Here is a 27,319-nt window from a genome sequence, read left to right as displayed (position 1 = left end):
ACTTCCAAACACCTGGACCACCCCCCCCCCCCCTCTTCACTGGCCTCCGCGCCTGTGTTCCTTCAGGGGCCCCCTACCTACGCTCCCTACCCAAGGCCGCCATGAGCCTAGAGCCGCCCCTGGAGCCGAGTTGGTTGATGAGTCAGGGATCTCACTTTGAACCTCCTGGGGCAGTATGAAGTTGCTATCCTGTAGTGTTTTGGAAGCAGGCATCAACGAGGAACCTTTACTGCCCATTTCTTGATCCTCAATCAGCCTCTGTCTGCCCCTTGAGACTGGGGTTAGGATCTTACTGTAGGGGAACTTAGGAAGACTTACAGTGCCTATCTGAATTGCATGTATTTAGAAAGGGAGTCAGTTGGGAGTATCAAAGTACCTTTATTTCAGTTAATAAAAAACATTTTATTTACTACATGAATACCAGAGTTAAAATATTGAAATCTTAATATACATGCACCATAAAAGAACATCATATCATTTCAACCATACTTCCAAGTTAAAAGCAAGGTAATAGTGCAATTGTATTCAAGGTACAGTACAGTAAAGTTGTAAACCAGCACAGATGACATCGCCAATTTCTTATTTCCTTAAGCAGCAAATTCAGGATGGAAATCATAGTGCATATTTCGCTAGAAAGTGCGCAACATTCGATTATACAGCGCGTATGCTAGAAAAAGAACATCTTGTGATTTCTACCCTTTATCAGGATCAAATGCAAAGGAAATTAATGCAATTTATTTTTTTGAAACAGATTTTATTTGTCAAATTACACATATATTGCAGGGCTCGGTACACCAGAAAAATTAATGCAATTTTACTGAAATATACCATTCAATAAAATTGTAAATTAATATGCATATCTCCATATCTGTGTGTTCTTGTTCAATAGCAGAAAGAGAGTGACACTACAGTGCAAATTTCGCTGAAAAGTGCAGTAGCAATACATTGAACACAAAGACAGTATCACTATTGGTCACCAATCGTTACTGCGGTCATGCTTCAGAATAAAGTGCAAAGATGTTAGTGCAAATCTCGCTAAAAGTGCAGTGCTATAAAGATGTAACATAGTACACATGGTATCTCTACATCACTATTTCTTTAATTCCTTAGCTAACCCTGAAGTGAGAAAGTGATAGTGCGAAATGTAGCAAAAAGTGCATTGCAATAGAATTAGAAACTAAAATTACCCATAACTATAGCTCATTATGTTTTTACTGTGCCTGTTGCAGAGAATCCATTATATTTTCCACTGTTAATAACTTCTCTGCTTTTATTATACATGTAAGGATGGCTGCAGCAGCTGCGGCGTCGAGGTTATTCCCCTGAGAATAAGGAGGTATTTTCCTCTTTACTGAAAAAGTACAAAATCGCTATAGCTTTTGCTAAATCCTCCTATTTTTCCACCAAAATTATGGATTCTACAAATAAGTCGAAAGACATATTTGCCATTGTGGAGGAACTATCTAACCCAGCTAGACTCACACCAGGGCCACTTCCCTCCCAAATTCTGTGCGATTCCCTGAATGCTTTTTTTATTGAAAAAATAGCTAAAATTAAAGCTAGTATTGCTGCCCAAACTTTACCTGCTCATTCCCTAACCCCTGAGCTCTCTAAATACTCCAACTCTCACACTCTTACTGCTATTCCCCCCATTCCGATGATTACTTTTCTTTTGCTTCTGCACAAAATTTCTTCTGGTTCTCCTCGTGATTGCTGCCCCCCTTTGGTTCTTCGAGCAGCTTTCATCTCCTGTCCTGAGCCCCCCCTGGCCCTCATTAATAGCTCTTTGGTCACTGGGGCTGTCCCCTGCTCTTTCAAACAAGCTGAGGTGGTTGCCATTTTAAAAAAACCTTTAGCAGACCCCTCCATCCTGAGCAACTACCGCCCTATATCCCTTCTCCCCTTCCTCAGCAAAGTTCTGGAATCGCACGTGACTTCCACACTTAGGGGTCGATTAGGATCGCGGACGGACTTGAGTCCGTCCGCGACCCCTGAGGAGGAGGGAACGTCCGCATGGGCTGCGGCGTTCCCTCCGATCTGATTAGGATGTGACCGCCAGGGTGGCGGTCACATCCTCTATCTCTAACATTGCGGCGGGTGCAGCTTCAAGCTGCACCCGCCCCAATGTAAAAAATGCATGCACAGCATTTCCGTGCACAAAGCGGCAGGCACCGCGCGGTGCCTGCTGCATTGTGCACGCAAATGCAGGGGGGTACCATAGGTACCCCCCATGTGCACCCACCACCACCCCTTCACCCAGGGGGCCCGCAACGGGCCCCCGAAGTGAAGGTCTGTATGCTTTTCCATGGCGGCAATGCCGCCGTGGAAAAGCATATTTACACACACATCATAATATGGCGGACGGTGTCTCATAGACACCGCCTGCCATGTTATGGCTTTTCCGCCGCGGTCGGCTCCGACCGCGGCGGAAAAGCGGCGGACGGAATTCCAGACCCACCAGCCATCCTAATTTGGCGGTGGGTCTTTGGAGTCTCCGCCGCGGTTTTTCCGCATCCTCCAGGCCGGCGGACACTTCCGCCGGCCCGGAGGATGCGGAAAAACCGCCATCCTAATCGGCCCCTTAGTTCCTTCATCGAGGACTCGTGTGTCCTGGATTCTAAGCAGGCAGGGTTTAGACCTGCGCACTCAACGGAGGCTGTCATTCTCTCCGTGATGGATGAACTGCGCAGAGGGGCTGATGTTAACATCCGACAAGCCCTGGTCCTTCTGGATTTATCGGCCGCCTTCGACACGGTCGACCATGGGATCCTGGTCGACCGTGTCGAGGAGGCCGGCATCCGAGGGACCGCCCTTGACTGGGTTCAGTCCTTTCTGACGGGACGACAACAAGCTGTCAGGCTGTCTCAGTTCTCCGCCACTCAGGTTGAGCTGTCCTGTGGTGTTCCTCAGGGCTCTTCATTATCCCCTCTTCTTTTTAATTTGTATTTGGCCCCGTTACTCCGTGCTCTCCTCGGGTTGAACGTTATTGCGTTCAACTACGCGGATGATATCCAATTGATTTTTAATATTGATTCTTCTGAGGATTCTATCTCCATTTTTCAAAATACACTCTGCCTCATCAGTGACTGGATGAGCTCAAATCATCTGAAGCTCAACCCCGACAAGACTGAACTAATTCTTGTCGGGGGAGCCTCCAACCCATGGCAACCGTCCATCTGGCCTGCCAGTCTTGGAAGCCCTCCCTCTCCAGTCCACTCTGCCAAAAGTCTGGGTGTCATTATCAGCAATGACCTTTCAATGACCCCCCAGATCAGCGCAGTGGTGTCCGCCAGCCACTTCCAACTCAGGAAACTCCGGAAAATATCTCGCCTTCTTACCACCGAAGCGCTCACGTTAGCACTCTTGGCGTTAGTGATCAGTCGACTCGACTATGCCAACGTGCTATACGTCGGTATTTCTGAGTACCAACAGAGAAGACTCCAGCTGATACAAAATCAGGCTGCTCGCCTGATTTTTCACCACGCCCACTCTTAAAGAGTCTTCATTGGCTGCCGGTTTCTGCCCGCTGCCAATTCAAGTTAGGCTGCACCATCTATAAATCTCTCTCTGGTTCAGGTCCTTCCTTTATCTCCTCTCTCCTTCACTCTTATACTCCGTCCCGTACCTTACGTTCATCCCAAATGGCCCTGCTATCCATCCCTAGGTTCAAGAGGAAAAAACACGGGGGCCTGAGGTTCTCTCTTTTGGCCCCATCCTTCTGGAACTCTCTTCCTCTTTCTCTTAGACTAGCACCCTCATACTCTGGCTTTAGATCACTTCTTAAAACTTTCCTCTTTACTATCTCGTATCCTTAGATTCTGTTTCCTTTCCATTTATTTTCACCACGCCCCAGCACAGCGCCAAGAAACCTAATGGTGTTAGCCGCGCTTAACAAATTCTTTTCAAATCAAATCAAATCAAATCAGCTGCTTGAGGCAATTTGCCCTTCAAGCATAAAAGCGGTGCATTTCAGCTTGGAGTCATTATGCCATATGCAAGGGCATGTAGTCGATGCAGGTCTGGGTGCGCCCAGGACCCTCTCTCTTCCAAAGAGTTTGGCATCCATAGTACTGGGTGTCTGGGTTTGAGTGCCCACCTTTAAGCCCCACTCTCTACCACTAATTCCCTTTCCTGCTCCAGTAGGCGAACCTCGCCTTAGGCTTGGTTCGTACAACCACCGCCATTGATGACGTCTCCTGTCTCTCACGTAGAAATTAGCTCCATTTTAGTTAAGTTGCCATCGCCACACTCTGAACACCCTAGATAGACGGGGCAGACAGGCAGTGGGGAAGTAAGGGGCGGCGAGGAAGGCGAGTATGTGGCAATGGAGGAGGAGAAAGAGGTTGCACCATGAAGCGCACACACACATGGTATGGCGCTGTCCTCTCTCAACGCAATTTTAGTTGGTCTGTCACTCACCTGGAAGAATGATATATTTATCAATGCTATCGAAAGCTTTCTTTAGCGAACGTGTCCAAAGGAGCATCAGTAGAACTGGAATAGTAACTTCTTTTTCCTGAACTTTTATAGTCGAGTTTGTGGTCATACGGGGTCACGGTTCAGTGCTGTCTTCCTAGGAATAGCTACCATCAGATGTCATGGTAGCTGTACTGCTCATTTGTGTACTGTTCTTTACCACCCTTTGGGCATCACTGATTTCAATCTTTTTAATGCTTTTTTTTGCCTATTTCAGAAAGTGGACTCTCTCCCAAGAGGAACAATCCCACCACCCCAGCGATGTACAAATATCGACCAGGCTTCGGCGGCAACCCGAAAGTCCATTATCATCCAGAGCAGGTGGGACTCTTATTATATTGACCACCAGACACACACACACACACAATGCAAACCCTTCTCTTTCATCCCATAGAATCCAGAGTGCTCCTTGGAAATGAGCTTGATAAGTTGGTATCTCAGCGAAGAAGGAGCAAACTGTACCACTTGGGTACCGCTCATAGTGTTCCATGACTGCGACGTGGCCTTTGGTCCTGTGCAGTACTCTACTCTGTTTTATATGGGTTGCCACTATATAAACAGAGCATATTTACAAAGCAGAATGATAACTGCAGCGGTGCACAATGCATAACTTTGATAATGCCGACAAGTGTCACCTTTTCAATTTACAGCAGATACTAAGGTAATCTGGGTGTCTGTTGCATCAATCTTTCGTGTCACAGATTCCACGTTGAGTGCAATGTAGTTGTGCGGTTAGCTGATAACCACTTGGTGTAGCAAGGAAAATGCTACTTTCACTGTATGCATTTGTTCATAGCATGTCATACTGTAGATCGACATGCGCCCACCCTCTTCCCCAGAAGCTGGCAGTGATAACATGTTTTCTCTATTGCGCACTGTTTACCAATTTACAGTGTACGGGCACATCATATTACCCGTAACTCCTTGGCTGCGGTGGTAATTCCACCGTGGCGCTGGGGGCCGCGCGGTGCTGCCATGCTGGTGACGGAACTACTCCGTCACCAGCCACGGGTGGGTTGTGCTAATGATGGAGTGGTTCCATCACTGCCCCGCCCGCCTAATAGAACGCGCCGTGCAGGCGCAAAATCACCCACAGATCAAAAAATTGGGTGAAGTTAGCGCCCAAGCACATTCTGGGCTAGGGGGAGGTGTAACACAATGTCTTGTGACTCATAGCTTCTTTGAACATAAACAAGTTGTAACGTCTAAACCCAACACTAGATGGCAGGAGAATGCAAAGCATGTCAATGCTTAACCCCTTGGCTGCGGGGCACATTCCCCTGCTGTGTTTGGGGGGGGGGCGCACAGTGCCCCGGTGCTCATGACGAGCTGAGGCACGGTACTCCTGTGCTCTTGACGAGCTGAGCTCTTCACGACCATGCCCGTTTAATGGAACGCTCAGCACAGCAGGGGAATTAACCCCGCGTGCGAGCGTTCCAACGGTCATGATGAGCTCAGCTCGTCATGAGCACACGGGAACCGGGGCTTATGACGAGCTCAGCTCGTCATGAGCATGGGAGAAGTTAAAGAGTAACTAACATTTTCCTTCTTACATAAAAGAAATCATAAAATTGCATGATCATAAAATGGGTGCTAAATACGTGCACTAACCTAATTCATCTCCTTTTGATTTTGAACAGAATTTCCTTTCTACAAGCCCATGCCTTACAACATAATTTGCCTTGCAGAATTGTTTATAGGGAATGAAAATATTACACAAATGTGGTGCCCTTTTTCTCAATTTTACCTGCGATGTAATCAAAAATGGTTTAACCCAATATTTTCTCATATTGACATAAAATGTGTATAAAAGAAGAAATGCTCTGCCCTATATTACAATGGCAATTACTTGCTGTTTCATGTGACCATTTTGACCTTAGTTTTGCTGTTTTAAGGTACCCTAGATGGAACATGAAACATATTATATATATATATATATATATATATATATATATATATATATACACACACACACACACACACACTGGTTAAAGTAACGTTGGGTGTGATAAAGTTGGAAGTGATAAAGGATCCGTTTCTTTAAAATAAAAAACCTTAGAAATCTGTTCAGTGATCACATTAACATTTTGAACTAAAACACAGAAATTCACCAGTTATAGTGAGCAGCGCTAACTATAACTTGCGCTTCCACCATGCACTGCTTATGAACTCACATATGACTTCACTCATGACATCTCAAATGACATCGTTGATACCATTACATATCATAGAGCGGTAATAGAATATAACTTGTATCCCTGCATGGATTTAAAACATAAATAACTTGGATCTAGTAATGTCTTAGACATAACGTTCAGGTCTTTGATGAACATATTTTTCGAAAATCTATCATTTACCTGTGTGGTCTTTCAGACATGGGCTGCCCAAGAAAGCTGGCGGGCATTACCACATTTCAACAATTCACTCATCCATTCCGATAGAGTGAACTATTAGAAGGAATCCACAACTTTTCCCAAAAACAGAATTGCCTTAGAGATACTACAGAAGACCGCGCTTCCACCCAATACTAACTGTAGTAAGTGAAATGGAGTAGACTTAAGAAGGTTAACAATTGCTCCTCAAAAGCCGTTTCGAGGAAAGGACAAATAGTGTAATTTAGTGCAAACCCAAAGTTCAGCCCCAAGTAGGGTACCCATCTTGCTCTATAAGTTTCTAGCTAGACCTGGGCGTGGTTCGCTGAGTTACAAAAAAACTCAGCAAAGTTCCACAAGTGGCGGAGTGCAGTGCAAACTGCAGTTTGTGCTGGTATTCCTGCAGCTTGGGTAGAAATCCTACCTGAGCGGCAGCTCGTGCTCGTGAACTTACCTTTCCTGATCGCGAACTTACCGTTCGCGTGCGGGGAAAAAACTCCGCTGCACAGTGCGAAGCGGAGTTTTCTGCGCTCCGCGAGCTCTGCGGAGTGCAGTAAACTCCACAAACTCTGCGAACGGAGCAAAGTTCACTGCCCAGGCCTTGTTTTATACATTTACTGCACTTTTCTTTTGGGGATCCCAAAGCATATGGAGATATAATTCCATTTTAATGCTTGTATTGTCTTCCCCTCCCTTTTGCTCCACCCCTGGCGTTGGTCTGTGCAGGAGTTTATTGTAAGCAAGCCCAATGAAGCATGCCACAATTTTGTGAGTGAGGGCAGTATTTTTATCACCTTTCGCTACTCCTCCTAGTGTGCTATAGCTTCCAGCGACTCTGGGTGGGTGAACATGGAAGAGCTTCCGGCAGAGGGAATCGGTGTACATGGGGCAGATAGCAGCAGATGGGATGCATATCCATGGTACAAGGGACCGATTGCAGAAAAGGGGCTGGGTCCATGAAGCAGCTTCAATCAGGGTTCTCTGCATAAAAACACACCCAGCAGGCCGGCCCAATATTTCATCTTTTAGAGATCTAAGGGCCAGATGTAGGTCACCAAATACCGGTCGGTAACGGACGATTTCGGCCGTTACCGACTAGGGCTGGACTGGCTACTGGACAGTTTGGAATGCTGCCGAGCTGCTGCCTAATTTTACTGCAGTGGGGGCTGATTTCGTCCATGGAGACCTGCGTGTGCTTCGAAATACTGAAAGCAAAACAAATTTTGTTTAGCTCACGCAGGGTCCCCATTAACGAAATCAGCCCCCAGCTCAGCAGCATTCCTAACTGCCCTGTTACCGACCGGTATTTGGTGATTGAGATGTAGGGGGCCTAAATTTGACCAAATCGGTAAGTTTACCGAATCGGTAAATCTATATGTAGGTGGCACTGGAAACAGTGCCACAGGCCCCTAAGAATTCGTTATTTACCATGTAATACTATTGCATGGTAAATAACGAATTCCTGTGTACATGCACATCTGTGCCATGTGGCACACATACATGCCCTGAGGGCATGTATGTGTGTCACATGGCACACAAGCCTGAATCAGGGGTGCAACAGGGTGTCAAAGTAACACCCTGTCCCACTTGTCAATTCGGTAATTTTACCGATTTGGTAATTGCCATATGTTCCTATGGGCCTCAAGGCCCATAGGAATCAATGGCAATTACCGAATCGGTAAATACCGATTTGGTAATTACCGAATATTCCCGATTCGGTAATTGATTCGGTAAAAATACCTACATAGCATTTACCGATTTGTAAAAACCGAATCGGTAAAATTCGGTATTTACGAATCGGTAAATACTAATTACCTACATATGGCCCTAAATTGGTGGAAGCAACAACAGCAACTCAAATAGCAACACACTGAAAAGATACATTAATTGAAGGCCCAAACCCAGAGATTGAAGAACAGTAGTTTATAACAAGTTGCATCACAAATTGGGGGAGCATAACTAGAGATGAAAGATGAAAACAAAGTCTAAGCATTCTCAAAGAAAGTCAACAGCACTCATTAACATGAAGGACAAAGTGGCCTATTATTAGCCTAGTTACTATACCAACTTTAAATCAAACTCAGAGACAGGAGTATGCCACAGGCTGGGACTTTCACTGGGACTTTAAGTCTCAAGGCCGGACCACGATTACACGCAGTCGGCCTGATCCAGAGGTAAGTGTTGGCCAAGAATTCTGCCTTCCGGGCTCTGACACTGCTAAAAAATCAGCGCATGGCTGCTATGAGAAGAGTGGGTGGGTGCTTGAAACCATGCCCAGCAAAAGAGGTGCATTATAGAACAACGCCCACTAGAAGGGTGCTATGTATGAGTCTGCTACCATGAATGGTTGGGTGCATTCATCTGCTGCTAGCAGATAGGAAGGCCCAACCACCATCAAAGAGGAGCTGAATAGCACAGCAGTCTACAGAAGCAGCTGTGCATGTGCACCCCCATGGACCCCAAAGACCCCACAGAGGGAAATGGGCAGATGCGGGGGTGCAGAAGAACGGTGGGTGCATTGGCAACCTTCCATCCTCAGCAGATGGTGTGGATGTAAAAAAAAGCAGGCTGCAGAATGTGTGAGTGCCTTGTGCACCCTTTGTGTCCAGACGAGGGAATGGATGAAGAGAACATCTGGCAGCAGATGGGCAGGTTCATCCAGGGGCACCTGCACAGGGCCACCAAACCCCAGGGGCCACCACGCCAATATATATCCTTAATATAATAATCCTCTGAGGATGGATATATATTTGCGTGTTGGCCCCTGGCAGGGATTTGGTGGCCTCCTGAACCCCCCTCTTCACTGGCCTCCGCGCTCCCCCCGCCAGGAACCCCTCTTCCGGGGCCCCCTACCTACGCTCCCTGCCCAGGGCCCCCATGAGCTAGAGCTGCCCCTGGTTCATCGAACAACTTGCAGAAAAGAGGTGGTGTGTGGAACAGTGGTGGATTGACTGACCCGCTCCTGAAAAAAAATGTACGTGCATTGAAAGGCCCTCAAGCAGAATAAGTGGGTACATTATCACCCCACGCCACGTCTCCATCAGAGCAGATGTGTATTGAATAGGTCGCAAGGAAGGGTGTATGAAAAATATATCAGTACAAGGTGAGGTTGCCTATAACTGATTCCAGTGGAGTGTGTCGAAGCCTAAAACGGCTCCAAGGAGAAAAGGGGTATATGGCTGCAACAGAGGGGGTGCATCACAGCTGCCACAGAAGGGGCAGGAGCATGGAACATGTATTACCAACAGGGCAGGTGCATGAAACTACCTCCCTCCCACCCCACCCTCCCAGCGAAGGGGTGGTTACACAGAATGACTACCTCCAAATAAGGGTGTATTTCGTAGGACTCCCAGCAGGCACAAGAATGACCCCTAAAAGCGAGAAAGGTATATAGAACAGATACCAGCAGTAGAAGGGTGCGTTACATAGAACAGCTCCCAGCAAGAACGGTGGGGAGATGGGGATGACCCCAATAAAGGGCGTTGTACGTAGAACACATATCAGTAGTAGAAGGGTTCATCATATCGAATGTCTCCCTGCAGGATGAGTGGGGATGCCCCAAGCGGAGGGAAGTGAACATAAAACAGATACCAGCAGAAGAGTTCAATGTTTAGAGTAGCTCCTAAAAGAGGGGTAGAGTACAGAGAAATGTTACCTGCAGACGTAGCTCCTAAAAGAGGGGAGAGTACCTAGAAGAGTTACCTGCAGACGTGGCTCCTAAAAGAGGGGCGAGTACCTAGAAGAGTTACCTGCAGACGTAGCTCCTAAAAGAGGGGAGAGTACCTAGAAGAGTTACCTGCAGAAGTAGCTCCTAAAAGAGGAGAGAGTACTTAGAAGAGTTACCTGCAGACGTAGCTCCTAAAAGAGGGGTAGAGTACCTAGAAGAGTTACCTGCAGACGTAGCTCTTAAAAGAGGGGTAGAGTACCTAGAAGAGTTACCTGCAGACGTAGCTCCTAAAAGAGGGGTAGAGTACCTAGAAGAGTTACCTGCAGACGTAGCTCCTAAAAGAGGGGAGAGTACCTAGAAGAGTTACCTGCAGACGTAGCTTCTAAAATAGGGGTAGAGTACCTAGAAGAGTTACCTGCAGAAGTAGCTCCTAAAAGAGGGGTAGAGTACCTAGAAGAGTTACCTGCAGAAGTAGCTCCTAAAAGAGGGGTAGAGTACCTAGAAGAGTTACCTGCAGAAGTAGCTCCTAAAAGAGGGGTAGAGTACCTAGAAGAGTTACCTGCAGACGTAGCTCTTAAAAGAGGGGTAGAGTACCTAGAAGAGTTACCTGCAGACGTAGCTCCTAAAAGAGGGGTAGAGTACCGAGAAGAGTTACCTGCAGACTTAGCTCCTAAAAGAGGGGAGAGTACCTAGAAGAGTTACCTGCAGACGTAGCTTCTAAAATAGGGGTAGAGTACCTAGAAGAGTTACCTGCAGAAGTAGCTCCTAAAAGAGGGGTAGAGTACCTAGAAGAGTTACCTGCAGAAGTAGCTCCTAAAAGAGGGGTAGAGTACCTAGAAGAGTTACCTGCAGAAGTAGCTCCTAAAAGAGGGGTAGAGTACCTAGAAGAGTTACCTGCAGAAGTAGCTCCTAAAAGAGGGGTAGAGTACCGAGAAGAGTTACCTGCAGACGTAGCTCCTAAAAGAGGGGAGAGTACCTAGAAGAGTTACCTGCAGACGTAGCTCCTAAAATAGGGGTAGAGTACCTAGAAGAGTTACCTGCAGAAGTAGCTCCTAAAAGAGGGGTAGAGTACCTAGAAGAGTTACCTGCAGAAGTAGCTCCTAAAAGAGGGGTAGAGTACCGAGAAGAGTTACCTGCAGACGTAGCTCCTAAAAGAGGGGAGAGTACCTAGAAGAGTTACCTGCAGACGTAGCTCCTAAAATAGGGGTAGAGTACCTAGAAGAGTTACCTGCAGAAGTAGCTCCTAAAAGAGGGGTAGAGTACCGAGAAGAGTTACCTGCAGACGTAGCTCCTAAAAGAGGGGAGAGTACCTAAAAGAGTTACCTGCAGACGTAGCTCCTAAAATAGGGGTAGAGTACCTAGAAGAGTTACCTGCAGACGTAGCTCCTAAAAGAGGGGTAGAGTACTTAGAAGAGTTACCTGCAGACGTAGCTCCTAAAAGAGGGGAGAGTACCTAGAAGAGTTACCTGCAGACGTAGCTCTTAGAAAAGAGGGGAGAGTACCTAGAAGAGTTACCTGCAGACGTAGCTCCTAAAATAGGGGTAGAATACCTAGAAGAGTTACCTGCAGACGTAGCTCCTAAAAGAGGGGAGAGTACCTAGAAGTTGCCTGCAGACGTAGCTCCTAAAAGAGGGGAGAGTACCTAGAAGAGTTACCTGCAGACGTAGCTCCTAAAAGATGGGAGAGTACCTAGAAGAGTTACCTGCAGACATAGCTCCTAAAAGAGGGGAGAGTACCTAGAAGAGTTACCTGCAGACGTAGCTCTTAGAAAAGAGGGGAGAGTACCTAGAAGAGTTACCTGCAGACGTAGCTCCTAAAATAGGGGTAGAATACCTAGAAGAGTTACCTGCAGACGTAGCTCCTAAAAGAGGGGAGAGTACCTAGAAGTTGCCTGCAGACGTAGCTCCTAAAAGAGGGGTAGAGTACTTAGAAGAGTTACCTGCAGACGTAGCTCCTAAAAGAGGGGAGAGTACCTAGAAGAGTTACCTGCAGACGTAGCTCTTAGAAAAGAGGGGAGAGTACCTAGAAGAGTTACCTGCAGACGTAGCTCCTAAAATAGGGGTAGAATACCTAGAAGAGTTACCTGCAGACGTAGCTCCTAAAAGAGGGGAGAGTACCTAGAAGTTGCCTGCAGACGTAGCTCCTAAAAGAGGGGAGAGTACCTAGAAGAGTTACCTGCAGACGTAGCTCCTAAAAGATGGGAGAGTACCTAGAAGAGTTACCTGCAGACATAGCTCCTAAAAGAGGGGAGAGTACCTAGAAGAGTTACCTGCAGACGTAGCTCTTAGAAAAGAGGGGAGAGTACCTAGAAGAGTTACCTGCAGACGTAGCTCCTAAAATAGGGGTAGAATACCTAGAAGAGTTACCTGCAGACGTAGCTCCTAAAAGAGGGGAGAGTACCTAGAAGTTGCCTGCAGACGTAGCTCCTAAAAGAGGGGAGAGTACCTAGAAGAGTTACCTGCAGACGTAGCTCCTAAAAGATGGGAGAGTACCTAGAAGAGTTACCTGCAGACATAGCTCCTAGAAGAGGGGCGAGTACCTAAAAGAGTTACCTGCAGACGTAGCTCCTAAAAGAGGGGAGAGTACCTAAAAGAGTTACCTGCAGACGTAGCTCCTAAAAGAGGGGAGAGTACCTAGAAGAGTTACCTGCAGACGTAGCTCCTAAAAGAGGGGCGAGTACCTAAAAGAGTTACCTGCAGACGTGGCTCCTAAAATAGGGGTAGAGTACCTAGAAGAGTTACCTGCAGACGTAGCTCCTAAAAGAGGGGAGAGTACCTAGAAGTTGCCTGCAGACGTAGCTCCTAAAAGAGGGGAGAGTACCTAGAAGAGTTACCTGCAGACGTAGCTCCTAAAAGAGGGGAGAGTACCTAGAAGAGTTACCTGCAGACGTAGCTCCTAAAAGAGGGGCGAGTACCTAAAAGAGTTACCTGCAGACGTAGCTCCTAAAAGGAGGGGTAGAGTACCTAGAAGAGTTACCTGCAGGCGCAGCTCCTAAAAGAGGGGAGAGTACCTAGAAGAGTTACCTGCAGCTCCTAAAAGAGGGGTAGAGTACCTAGAAGACTTACCTGCAGACGTAGCTCCTAAAAGAGGGGAGAGTACCTAGAAGAGTTACCTGCAGCTCCTAAAAGAGGGGTAGAGTACCTAGAAGAGTTACCTGCAGACGTGGCTCCTAAAAGAGGGGAGAGTACCTAGAAGAGTTACCTGCAGACGTAGCTCCTAAAAGAGGGGAGAGTACCTAGAAGAGTTACCTGAAGCTCCTAAAAGAGGGGTAGAGTACCTAGAAGAGTTACCTGCAGACGTAGCTCCTAAAAGAGGGGAGAGTACCTAGAAGAGTTACCTGCAGCTCCTAAAGGAGGGTAGAGTACCTAGAAGAGTTACCTGCAGACGTAGCTCCTAAAAGAGGGGAGAGTACCTAGAAGAGTTACCTGCAGCTCCTAAAAGAGGGGAGAGTACCTAGAAGAGTTACCTGCAGACGTAGCTCCTAAAAGAGGGGAGAGTACCTAGAAGAGTTACCTGCAGCTCCTAAAAGAGGGAAGAGTACCTAGAAGAGTTACCTGCAGACGTGGCTCCTAAAAGAGGGGAGAGTACCTAGAAGAGTTACCTGCAGACGTGGCTCCTAAAAGAGGGGAGAGTACCTAGCAGAGTTACCTGCAGCTCCTAAAAGAGGGGAGAGTACCTAGAAGAGTTACCTGCACACGTAGCTCCTAAAAGAGGGGAGAGTACCTAGAAGAGTTACCTGCAGCTCCTAAAAGAGGGGAGAGTACCTAGAAGAGTTACCTGCAGACGTAGCTCCTAAAAGAGGGGAGAGTACCTAGGAGAGTTACCTGCAGGCGCAGCTCCTAAAAGAGGGGAGAGTACCTAGAAGAGTTACCTGCAGACGTAGCTCCTAAAAGAGGGGAGAGTACCTAGAAGAGTTACCTGCAGCTCCTAAAAGAGGGGAGAGTACCTAGAAGAGTTACCTGCAGACGTAGCTCCTAAAAGAGGGGAGAGTACCTAGAAGAGTTACCTGCAGACGTAGCTCCTAAAAGAGGGGAGAGTACCTACAAGAGTTACCTGTAGCTCCTAAAAGAGGGGTAGAGTACCTAGAAGAGTTACCTGCAGACGTAGCTCCTAAAAGAGGGGAGAGTACCTAGAAGAGTTACCTGCAGCTCCTAAAAGAGGGGTAGAGTACCTAGAAGAGTTACCTGCAGACGTGGCTCCTAAAAGAGGGGAGAGTACCTGGAAGAGTTACCTGCAGACGTAGCTCCTAAAATAGGGGTAGAAAACCTAGAAGAGTTACCTGCAGACGTAGCTCCTAAAATAGGGGTAGAGTACCTAGAAGTGCTACCTGCAGAAGTGTTCGAGCATGGAGCAGGTTTGAGCCTAAGGGAGATGTACACAACAATGTTCAAGGAATGGGTACTTGAAGCAGCTATTAGAAGGAGAGGGGTTCTATGCATAGAGCAGATCCCAGCAGAGGAGAGAGTACAGGGAACAGCTACTGGTAAAAGGGGTCATTGCATGCAACATCTGGTAGCTGGGGGAAGAGCTTTTGAAACCGATCCCGCTAAATGTAGGGGTGGATAAAGAATCTACAGCTCTACATGCCATGAACAGATGCTTACAGGGTAAGTAAAATTTTCCTTATATGCTATGGTGCAGGCACAAGGGAAGGCGGAGGACAATGAGCAGGCTGAAGGGGAGGATGGTCTTAATGAGTCTGTTTCTGTCTTTTCTTGTTCAATTAATCTGGGTTTCCATTTTCTCCGCAGATGGCCATGCAGGAGGGAACCAAGGACGGGGTGCGTATAGAGGACGCCTGTAGGAACCACGACTTCCAGTCTGAACCCAACCTGGACATGCCCGACTACCGGAAGAACTCCATACACAAGAGCTACCAGGCTCCTCCACTTCAGTTCGACCCCTTCGCCGTCAACTCCAGGTCCCTGAGCCTAAAGTCGGAGAGCAAGAGAGCGGCGGCGGAGAAGGCACCACTGCATGTCATGAAGTCCGACGGCGCTGCCTCGCCATACAAAAGCATATTCTCCCCCAGCACCTTGTCCAACAGAAACGGAAGTCTGTCCTACGACAGCTTGTTGAATTCCATGTCCCCCTCAGCGGGGAAGTGCATTGCCCACACGGGAGCGGGTTCAGTCGGATATCACTCACCCTACATGTCCGCTAAAATGTGCCATATGCGGGGCAGCGAGATGCAGCGCCAACCAGGGCCGAGCTTCAGCCCTGTGCTGGGGAGGCTTTCCCCCCACCACCGGGACCCCTCTCCCGTGCGCTACGACAATCTCTCCAAGAGCATCATGGCATCTATCCAGGAACGGAAGGAGATGGAAGAGCGGGAAAAGCTGCTACACTCCCACGCGGAGTCGGTGTTCGCGGACTCGGGTGTCTATGACACGCCAAGCACCTATAGCCTTCAGCAGGTCAGCATGCTGGCCGAGAACCAACGTGGCCCGGGTGTGAGATACGGCTCGCGGGACAATCTGATTTCCGCTAGTAGCTTTAGCACAAGGAACCCTATTCTCCAGTCCTCGGTGTCGTCGCTCGCCAGCTCCATGTCAAGGGCACCAAGGACTTCCACAACTTCCCTACAGGCTGACCTGGCCAATAACAATGTACAGACCCACCAGGCTCTGCAGGCCAGGCTGAGCAATGGCTCCTACAAGTCCCCGGGCCACCAGGTCCCACCGTCTCCCACCACCATGCCGCGGTCACCATCCTATGGGGGTACGAAGGCTGTTACGTTCCTGAACACAATGGAGATGGTGGAGGCACAGTCAATGGGGTCCCAAAGGTATGGCTCCTTCTGTTACCAAGATGGCTAAACCATGGTCCGTGTTGGGGTAGACTCTGCCGACTGCTCAAAACCTGTGACTTTTGGGGGATGGACAGCAGTGCTAGTTTACAATGCTGTAGATCTTGGGTCCAAAGTTTCCATTTGGTGGAGCGCGTGTAGTGTTCAAGCACAGGTCATGGAAACAAGCATGCCCCTTTCTGAATCTTTTTTTCTTGGTGGGCGGGAGTGATTGTTGTATCCAAAGTGGCGCCATTCGGTGTTGCCCTGTCCATAGTCGGCGAGGTAGCAGTGAGGAAACTAATATCACAGCTCTGAATGGCATTCAGTCCTACGAGATAACCCCTTCCCTCACAGGAGGCAGGAGCGGACACTATATAGCCTGAGTAACTTATAAAAGATGAAGGATGCAGCAGAGTGTCAAAGGTCAGGATGCTCTATGCCTAGGAGCAAGGCTCCAAATTGGAATTCACAGTGAGCATGTTGATGCTTCCAGCCTTTGGAAGTTAAGAGTAATATTTGATGCTGAGGCAAGGAAATGAGTGGCCTATATTTAAATCTGGAGTATTATTACTCCACGCACCCATACATGCTACTCACTTAGGGACAATTCAAAACTTCCAAAGAGCTCCTCCTAATTTTAACTTTGTCGTGGTGTGAGGAGGAACCCTATGATGAAGCATTCCACCTTTTGGTGGGTGAAGGTTTTCGCCCTAAGAAGAAAATATTTTTCAAGACTTGTGAGGAACAGTACATGTCATTTCAATCTATTGATTACCAAAAAAAGCCTTATTTTATACTTGGGTATTTCAGTGTGTGTTTTGACCTGGTAGGGTCAGCAGATCACCATATTTGCGATTGTCTTAAAATAAAGTAAGCTTTTTTCTTAAATGCAGCCCATTTTCCTTATAGGAAATAGTGCTGTGTTTAAGGAAAAAATAATAATTTACTTTACTTTGAGAGTTGACAACAATTTCTAAAGTACACAAAGAGGAAGGGATCCCAAGGGGAATCCAATGGGGTTACAATCCCAACTTGGCAGTCAGTAACTTTTCAAGGTTTTTTTGTACTAGATTACAGATGTAAAACATTGACACATCTCATACAAATTCGGTATTTAACCTGTTCCATGCTAGTGACGTAACCACTCCATCACGAGCCACGGGCGCGCTGTGCTCATGACGGAGTGGTTCCGTCACGCCGCGGGTGAATTGATGAGTGGGAGGGGCCGTGACGGAACTACTGCGTCATGAGCACAGCGCGCTCGTGACGGAGTGGTTCCGTCACAAGCATGGCGGCGCCGCGCGACCGACCCTTCCCCTCCCCTGCCAGCGATGCGGCAGAATTACCGCAGCGGCCAAGGGGTTAAAAGGAACTCACACAAACACCTTCCAAATACTGAATCAGAATGGGATTACAATCTCATTTTAGAAACAATAAAAGTTTACCGTCTCCTAAAAAGGGCTTGATACATCAGGAAATGCATTTTAGCATTCACAACTCCAAACTGGAGTGTTTGCAACCCTAAAGGAAGCCCCAATATGTCATCTCTGATACAGAGGGTAAAGGCGGGGATCTCTTCTCACCTCACATGGGGGTGGGGGGGGGGTCCAAAACTCTATGCAGTGCTACAAACTCTGTCAGGTCAGCTCGGGGATAGGGACCAGTCCTCCTGCGTCCCAGATGGTCAAACGGGGTTGAGAGGGAAAGCTCAAACACTGCAACAGATACAACTATGTGAAATGTACTTGGCAGATTGCTAGCTATGATTCTGGGCCCCACCCAGCCTTCTTGTCCATGGGTTGATATTCCTAGTGGGACCCGACCTGTGCTGTCCACTTGCTGAACTTAAAGGATGTCATGGGAGCAGGATGTCATCTATCGACCTTTCTGCCCCCGGCGCTATGCACATCGGTGGCTCCTGGACAACTGGTGTATACCGCTGTTGGAACCCTTTGGCTTCTCTAGCCCTTTCTCTCTTTCTGGTTTCCTGAGGCCTTGTGAACATTAAAGTTTGCAGTTCATGTGCTCCATCACAGTTGTATGTAACAAAGAAACAATGTCTCAACAGGTCATATTCAAGGGCATTTCTTAAAGAGTATACAAACATTTGCAAAAAAAGGAGTCCAAACAGGGAGGCAAGAATGATTTGTGCAAAAATTGCTGAACGCAGTTAATCTTTATACAATAAGTATAAGGTAGTAGCACTGTATTACATTAAATGATCATGTAAACCGTGCAACTTGTGTACATTTGTGCTCGTGAGAAAAGTGAACGGCAGAAAGTGACAAGTGAAAACCAGAGAAACAATGGCACAAAGAGAAAAAAGAAATCAATATTTATACAAACAATTTAAAAATGGTCCAAATTCATTGTGTGACAATATGGGAATATAGATTCAGGGACCATGTGGTAGAGGTGCGCCGAAAAAGTGCCCTATGGGGTCGCACATTTTTAGTTAGTTTTTAATTGTCACTTTGCGCTGTTCCTTTTCTTGCAAATGTTCTTAACCCATTGGCCGCGGCGGTTATTCCGCCGCGGCGTAGGGGGGGGGGGCGTGGCGCCGACATGCTGGTGACGGAACCACTCCGTCACCAGCCACGGGTGGGCTGTGCTAATGACGGAGTGGTTCCGTCACGGGCCCGCACGCCTAACAGAACGCGCCGCGCAGGCCCGACGGCTGGGCCGTGATGAAACCACTCCGTCATTAGCACAGCCCATCCGTGGCTGGTGACAGAGTGGTTCCGTCACCAGCATAGAAGGGGTTAAAGAATTGCCTTTGAATATGACCTGTTGAGACACTGTCTCTTGTTTACACACACTTGTTACCCAGGTCTCAACTGGGTTAATGGGTTACCCCAAATAGATTTTTCTTATTACCCTTCACAGTTGTATGAAGCCCTTGGAGTAGTACACAATCAAGTCTCAATGCGTTCTCGCTATTAGAGTTGTTGATGTAGGAATAGCACGTATTTATGCTTCACTGCTGCTCTTGAGATGTTTGCACTCTATTTGTATCTCTTTAGGGAAGTTTAGGAGCAAGTTTAGAAACATGTACATTTTCACAGCCTGCTCTGAAAAAGCCTTTTATTTGCAAGGAACTTCTCCCACGTGAGGGTTGTGTGCCAGAATGTTGTGGGTATAAATATTATGCGACAAAAATATGGTAGCCAAAATATTGGGAAGGTATTAAAGATTTACTATTCTTAACTCCACAGCTACATATCTCTCTATATATCTCTCTCTCTCTATAGATATATATATATATATATATATATATATATATATATATATATATATATATGATATATATATAGATATATATAGAAGATACATATATTTAGAGTTAAATATACTGAACCTTTACTTGTTTATATATGTACCGTGGCAATATTTTCTAGTCAATATTTTTCTACAATATTTTATAACCTAACACAGTATTCTGGTGGCCAAGCTATGGTGGCGCGCGTCCTGTGCCCCTGCCACTGGAGATTTACTGGGCTAGCAACTTTCTAAGTTAGATGTTTTGAGTCTCCACAGCCATTGATGGTGTCATAATAGCAACACAGTATTCTTGTAGTACACCGGGTGTGTGGCCCCGATCAATTTTACAAAATTGATTTGCAGAGTGGTCCTTCCATGACAGTACAGCCATAATTATTTACCAATTCAACCAAAGTGCTATATTTTATAACTAGCTGAAGGAAGTGCATTTTTACACTTGAAGTAGCCGCTGTACCGTTCTCGTGTCATGTCTGGTGCATATCGCAGTCCCTCAAAACGCATGGCCCCTCCCCCCCTTTCCTTATTTTTCTGGCCCTCGATTATATCTGGATCATTGACATCTAGGGAGGGACTTGTCATAGACTCAGCTGTTGCCCTTCTGAGCCAGATGACACTCACAATGTAACTCCAGAGTTGAATTGGCATGCAAGAAGCTGCAAGACATGTTCTAGCCTGGTTGTAAATGCAGAATGCCAGTGGGGCAGGGCCTTAGTCTGAAGTTCAAGTTCAAGTTTACCATTTGTATAGCGCACTGCTCACCCAGAGGGTCTCAAGGCGCTTGAGGGAGGGGGGTGCTTACTTAGGTGGGTGGGGAGAGAATTCCAGGTTTTGGCCGCTAAGTAGGAGAAGGATCTTCCCCCCATGGTGGATCTATGGATGCGTGGAATTGCGGCGAGGGCTTGATTGGACGATCGTAGTTGGCGGGTGGGGGTGTAAAAGGACAGGTGCGAGTTGAGGCATTCGGGTCCTAGGTCGTAGAGGGCCTTGTGTGCGTGGGTGAGGAGACGGAACGTTATTCTCTTGTTGACGGGGAGCCAGTGGAGGTCTTTCAGGTGACCGGAAATGTGAGTTTGGCGGGGGATGTCTAGTATGATTCTGGCTGAGGCGTTTTGGATGCGTTGGAGTTTTTTCTGTAGATTGGCTGTGGTTCCGGCGTAAAGGGTGTTTCCGTAGTCCAGTCGGCTGGTGACCAGTGCGACTGGACACTATCACTGCTGAACTTGCATGTGTGCTAGCCTATCAGAAAACCCCACAGTTCATGCCCTGTACTGTAGCCACATCTGGAACCAGAATGAATTCAGTTTTTTTTTCTCTTTTTGTTGCAGGGAAGACTTGCAGACAAAGATCCCCCATGGTAAGATTAACGGGCAGCCAAAGGGACTATCGCGGACAGACAGCCGCCTGGGGTCCACGTCCAGTTCCCAGGGGCCCGGGACCAGTCCTTCCAGACACCCCAGTGTCAAGAAGGTGTCTGGGGTTGGAGGGACCACCTATGAGATTTCTGTTTGAAAATGAAGAGACAAGGCCCCGTCAATCATCGACCTTGTCGTGAGGCTTTGCTCCATGTGAGTGAACTGGAAGGGAGAAGCTAAAAGATACTACAGTGGGATCCACAGAGGACATACATGCTCAGCAGTGTATCGAAAACAACCAGGAATCTGAGGGCTTGAAGGCAAGGAGCGCGCCTCACCACCAGAATTATGCAGACGTTGGCTTTCTATGAAGGACAGATTACAAAACAAATAAGCCATTGTGCATTTGTCTGTCGAAAACGTTGTGTAGAAGTTTGTGCTGTGAGAAAAAAAAACACAAAAGTACAGTTTGCCCAGGATTCTCATCAGATGCCATCAGGTGTTGTTGCCACTTCTCAGTGGTCCCTTAAGCAGCCTGGCCCTGCATAAAAAGGTTTCAACGAAGAGGTAACCTAGAGACCAAACGCAAAACATGGCCTTGCGTCGCAGGAAGTGACGCGTGCTCTTCAATTCCCCCTTCCCACACAGACAACACCACTGTCCCTTAAGAATTTTAACCCTACTTTCTTTGCAAAGAGGCCTCTTGTTTTGCAAGGCCACCCCTGTGAGATAAAAGCGTGTGTATGTTTGTGTGTGTGTGTGTGTATGTAAACAAATTAGCATTAACATTTGACTCAATGAAAGTATCCAGGAGGGCTTTCCAGGGCACAACGTGGATGTATCGTCTTCGTTCACAATGACATAGATTGGTGAAGCTCTGTTTCTTTCAGTGCAGAAGCAGAAAAAAAGGTCTGGGGGCGTGAAAGTTTCAAAAGACATGAGTGAACTAGAGACCTGATATCAGGTATTGCGCAATGAACGAGTATATGAGACCTGTTATTATCCTCGTGCGGACCCTCACAAGATTCCTTCTCTGTAGTAGAAATAGGGTGTCACATTTTGTCAACAAGGGTAACAGCCTTTCAGGAAGGGTGATGAAAAATATCACAAGACAATTGGAGGATACTGTTAGGTCTGCTCTGATAAGGAGGTTCTCGTTATGCCTGCACTAAAATGGTCAAATAGTCTTACGGACAAAAACAAGCGTACAGGCTGGACTCACAATTGATCACACAAAAAATAGGACCAGGTCAGCAGAAGGCTACGGTGTTGTGGTTGGTGAAAGAAAGGACAGGTCACTAGAACTCCTCCATGGCATTATAGGACTATAATACGCAGTTACCCGCTACATGGCCCTTAAATGTGCGTTTGTGTGTATGTGTACATATATTTATAACTTTTATATCAAAGTTTCTCCTGCTTTAAAAAACGTCTGTGTCGGTGTGCCTGATCAGACCATGTGTGTGTGGCAGATTCTTCACAAAAATGGCTGCCGTTGTGCGATTGCCTGTGGCAGCTGCTTTACAAAAATGGCTGCCATTGTGTGATTGCCTGTGGCAGCTGCTTTACAAAAATGGCTGCCATTTGTGCGATTGCCTGTGGCAGCTGCTTTACAAAAATGGCTGCCATTGTGTGATTGCCTGTGGCAGCTGCTTTACAAAAATGGCTGCCATTGTATGAATGCCTTTGCAAGCTCTAAAATGGTGACCGCTGGTGACGCATCTCGGAATCAGGTAACTACTCCTAAGGGTGCGCACCCATCACCATTGAGTATTTCAGAGATGACCATAAGAGTCACTCAATTTGATAACATGAGTAGGAGTGACTGGGAAAGACTACCACATGGCCGAGTGGCTCTTTTTACTGAACAGGCCACTGGAGGAAAGGTGCTCAATCTGTAAACCATAACATCCTTTTCAAAAGACAAAGCCGATAATGTGGGGAGGGAGCTCTCGTCATCCATCTTACTAGTACACAACTTCTTTCAGGGAGCTCAGGGCACGTTTGATCACTGGCCTATGTGAGATGAGTTAAGTCCTCCTCCATTTGCGTTTACCTGGAGTCTCTTGCACTAGGTGACTTGCTTAACTTCCGGTGCCCAACTAGGAAAAAAAATAAATCAACGGTTATACCTTTTATTGTTAAACAACACCTAAATGGACTAATTTATAACTTGGCACTCTTGACTCCATGGACATAAATATAGGGTTTACATTTTTTTCTTCTGTCCATCATCTCAACACACCACAACCTCTTTTGCGTACCCTGTAGCAAAGGCCAAGACTTATGATCCATCGTAAGAGCCAGACATGCTACACATACTTTCCCATCCTTTCCTGTTTTCGAAAGGAGCAAGACGAAAAGAACTGCAAACATTACATGGGAGATTGAAAAATGTCTGTATTAGGTACATTTACTTGGAATATTCATTCAACTTTTTTATTATTTTTGTAATAATTTTGGTCCAGATTGAAGCTGTAAGTATTGCTGCTTAAAACATGACTGACCAATGAAAAGAATAATTTCATGTGGTAACTGAATCCCAACCTCTTTACCCTCATCCCCGAGTAAGTTTGCTTCAAAATGTGTTTGTTGTAAATTCTACTTCAGGGATCAGTAAATGCAATTAATCTATTCAGAGTTTTCCGAGAGTAATTTAAATCTCTTTCATTTGACTTTGAATATTGATGTGCTAACCTGTGCTAGCCCCAGAAATGGCTCTGTACTTGTGTACAGACACCAGAATGCAAGCTTTGCAACTTGGTTAATACATATGCATATGTCTCCTGTAGTCATTTTGCATCGAATTGCACACGTACCTACTCAAGGCCAGTCCTCGTCCCCTCCATTGGGTCCCAGGGTACCTCATTGAAGACATGTTTTCCGATCCCAGTCCTAAGATGGTTCCCAAGGTGGGTGTTGTGGAGGTCTAAGGCAGATAGGTCCCTAAAAGAGGCTTTATTTTCTTAGGACAGTAAACTGCTTTAGTAAGATAGACAATACAAGATACTCGCCCCATTAGCGTTTATAAATGCATGCATTCGACAAGAGTTTTTGTGGGCTCAATAAGATGCGTTATCTTGGTGTCAACATGGGATGTATCATGTCGGAGAGCTCAGCGTAACTGCAAGAGGGTTGTGTTACCACACCACTCCACAATACCAACACAAGAACTTTCCAGTCCTTTGTTTTAGTAACCAGTTTTCCTGGTGCCAGCCGCCTGTGTGTTTTCTTGCGATACAAGAGTAAAACTCAGATAATGCACTGGCAATCGGTACCTCCAAGTACACGGTGGCGGAGTCCCATCCTTGGAGCGGGCTTCATTTAGTGTCTGTCTTGTTGACTTTGTTGGAGTAAAGCTAAGTGTCATCCAAAGCGCATTAGTTATACTCTTGTGTTGAGCTGGCTATTATCAGTCATTACATTTCTAAAGCCTCTAAGTTTATAAATTCTAATATTTAAAAGTAGGTAGCCAGTAAGGCATAGGAAGCAAGCAGGGACTGTTTGATTGACAGAGAGGAAGTGGTGCCCATGTCCAAGCCCTCGGGGCCTCTGCAAGGGTCAATAAATCAGCATAAAAGCCATCATTAGTTCAAAAAGATGCATGAAGGTCTGTGCTTTCCAAACCAGCAGGAAATACAGGCTCACAAAACCCTAACAGGTAGTGGTATACTGATGATGAGATGTAAGGAAGCCTAACTAGTTCTTACTTATTACCATGACCTAGCCTTCCTTTGGCAGAACATTGGACATGTACATGCCTTTCTTCATGTAGCTTCCCTAACCCAGTACTGGCGAGAGCTGTCACAAGGGAACATTCTAGGCTAGCGCTAACATTGGTTATTGGTATATGAAATATAGTTCCTTATACAAGTTGGCCACTAGGAACGCCAGGCAATTTCCAAGGCCCACCGAAAAAAAAGTAAATGCTTTTTTTAAGGGGACTTTCACCTCTATAGTAGTACCACCCCTAATGGATATCCTGATCTTTGAGCCCAAGGCTTAAAATTTTGTATTTTATTATTTGCTCTATCTTGGAAATACATTCTAAGACATCCGAGGGGACATAAAGCCGAACCCCTCTCCTGATCTGAAACACTCTTCTCAAATTTAAATCAGGTTACGGGCAACAGCCTATCTCGCTTCCTAAAACCATGTTCAGACTTTGAAAAAAAAACCAGCTTGCAATATTCTGAACCCAAAACGAGATGGCAGGAGAGTGCAAAAATGTGGATCTACAACACACCTACTGCAAACCGAAAGTCACAGGTAATTAGTGTTTTGCATGGTGTTGGATCTACATATAAGGGGTCTGATGGTTGCAGTAGCATGCACCAACCTTCAGGAGGCCAACTTATTCTAGATTAGAGCTGCTTAAATGCACTTTGTGACCGAGGTTTCAACAAGTCCAAGTAGTTTAGCCAAATTTCATCAAAAGGTAGGAAGAAGTTCATGAACAGTGACGTGTTGCTTCCTGGTTCAAGAATATGTATTTATAACCCATATCCAGGAATGACCTGTCCCAAAGCAAACACATGGGGGTAAATGTCAGCAAGCAGCTTTGACACAACTTTTTTAGTTGTGTCGGTTCCTCTTTAACCCCTGGGCGCGGCCGCGATTCTGCGCCTGTGCGGCACTTCTGAAGAGTGAGCGGGTTTATGACGGCCCCCAGCCGTCATCAGCACACACCCACCGTGTTGCATGACGGACGGGGGCCGTCATCAGCATGGAAGGGGTTAAGATGTTCCAGTTACACAATATTTAGGGAGAGTTGCAAACAGAATAACCACCTCAATCCAGGACAGGCAACTGTGGGTTTATTTGCAGTTCTCCTCTGTGGGCTTCTGGGTCCACACTTTTAATAAAGTTGTCGTTCATTCCATTACACAAAAAGTCACTAAGTGCCAGGCCTAGATAAGAGGCGAGTCAACTCCACACCAAAACGCCACGATAAAAATATGAACTTGAGTTATGTGATTGTAATTATGCGGCGCGTGGCTAATCCAGAATGGATCCTAACCCCCATTTGAGTTACTCCCCCCCACCCCCCACCCAAAACACCTGCAGGGCATCACAGTGACCGCTGTCACTGGGCCACACCGCGCTGTTGACTTGTTTGTGTGAAAATGTGCTTTGAAAAGTGATTTTTAAGTGCTATGCCTGGAAACAATAAATACATCCTGAAGTCTTTGACACAATCTCACGTCTTACTGAGTATGCACACAAATGTGTGGAGAGTAAAGGTAAAAGGAGACCATAAAATATATACGCCTACTGTATGCTGTAATAACGCGTTCAGTTGCACAACTTCCCATCATTTTTTTTAACTTTTTTAAAAGTATCTAGCTTTTTTTCACATCAATTGTATGAGGTAAGCATGTGAGATCCCAGTGACATAATTTAATTTATTATAGACTTGGGTATTTTCTCAAGTAATATTCAATTAAAATTGTATCTTTCCATGTAGTTTCCTAATTTTTCTTCATTTCGACCCAATCCTCGTTTTTAGGCTTCCTATTAGAGTTCAGATTTCTCAGTACCATTTTCTTTTCAGCAGAGGTGGCTTTTCTTTAACCCACAGTGCTGTAGCCAAGGAGCTACTAGGCTGTATAAATTGTGACCCTTTTAGCATTTAGTTATTTCTTCAAGAATTTACTTTTTTTTTAAATAAAAATGCAAACTAATGTTGTATGCTGAAAATGCGATGCTCTGTGAGTAAATGTATTTATTCAAGAGGTGCTTGGTGCCTTCATGGTTTTCAAAACATATACAGACAAATAAAACTACAGATAATTGGCAATGTGAAAGCAGGGCATGACAGTGTCTTGCACTCAGTGGTATGCTGGGCAGTGTCTGAGCACAATGGAAGAAAAGATGCACTCACTGGTGTGATGACTGGTTTTCTAGGCCACTTTTTGGGACGCTTGTACAACCGGGGTTACTGGGCCCCAGTCGCATCAACTGGAGATGTCCATCACTGGTGTCTTGGGGCCACAGTACTATTGGACCCAAACTAGATAACCAGACACTCCTCTCAAGCACTTGACCCGCTCAGGGTAGCGAGACAGAGGGGTCAGAATACAGGGTTTGTAGCATGTGCTGCTGTAGATTACATGCTCCACACTCACCTGCCATTTAGTCTTTGGGAATGTTGGCAAGTTGTTTTTTGTTCAAAGAAGTGTTTGTTAACAAGTCGCCTCGTGAACACTACGTTTCTCCACAAAGTACCAAGGCAAAGGCTCCATCTTAGATTGCTTCTCCCCCCCCCCGCATAGTAATGTTTCTTTCTGATCTTCAGGGACAGTGTCCACCAACCAGATATCGCTCGATTCTAGGCACTGGAAACTTCAGAGAAGGGCATCGGAGAATCAATCAATCA

General features: G+C 46.3%; 1 protein-coding gene across 1 annotated transcript in view; it reads left to right on the top strand.

The window, feature by feature from the left end:
* ZDHHC8 (zDHHC palmitoyltransferase 8) overlaps positions 1-26,138 on the top strand; it is a 247,052-nt gene extending 220,914 nt beyond the window's left edge. Inside the window, exons 9-11 of the mRNA XM_078667919.1 lie at positions 4,694-4,797; positions 15,267-16,303; positions 20,914-26,138. Coding sequence (XP_078524045.1) covers positions 4,694-4,797; positions 15,267-16,303; positions 20,914-21,097 — 1,325 coding nt within the window. The 3' untranslated portion in view covers positions 21,098-26,138. The remainder of the gene's footprint in view (positions 1-4,693; positions 4,798-15,266; positions 16,304-20,913) is intronic.
* Positions 26,139-27,319: the final 1,181 nt, after the last annotated feature.

The sequence above is a fragment of the Lissotriton helveticus genome, chromosome 11 (assembly GCF_964261635.1).
Source record: "Lissotriton helveticus chromosome 11, aLisHel1.1, whole genome shotgun sequence".
Classification (NCBI taxonomy): Eukaryota; Metazoa; Chordata; class Amphibia; order Caudata; family Salamandridae; genus Lissotriton; species Lissotriton helveticus.
The sequence above is the reverse complement of the archived record's forward strand: the minus strand, read 5'-3'. Positions and strand labels throughout refer to the sequence as shown.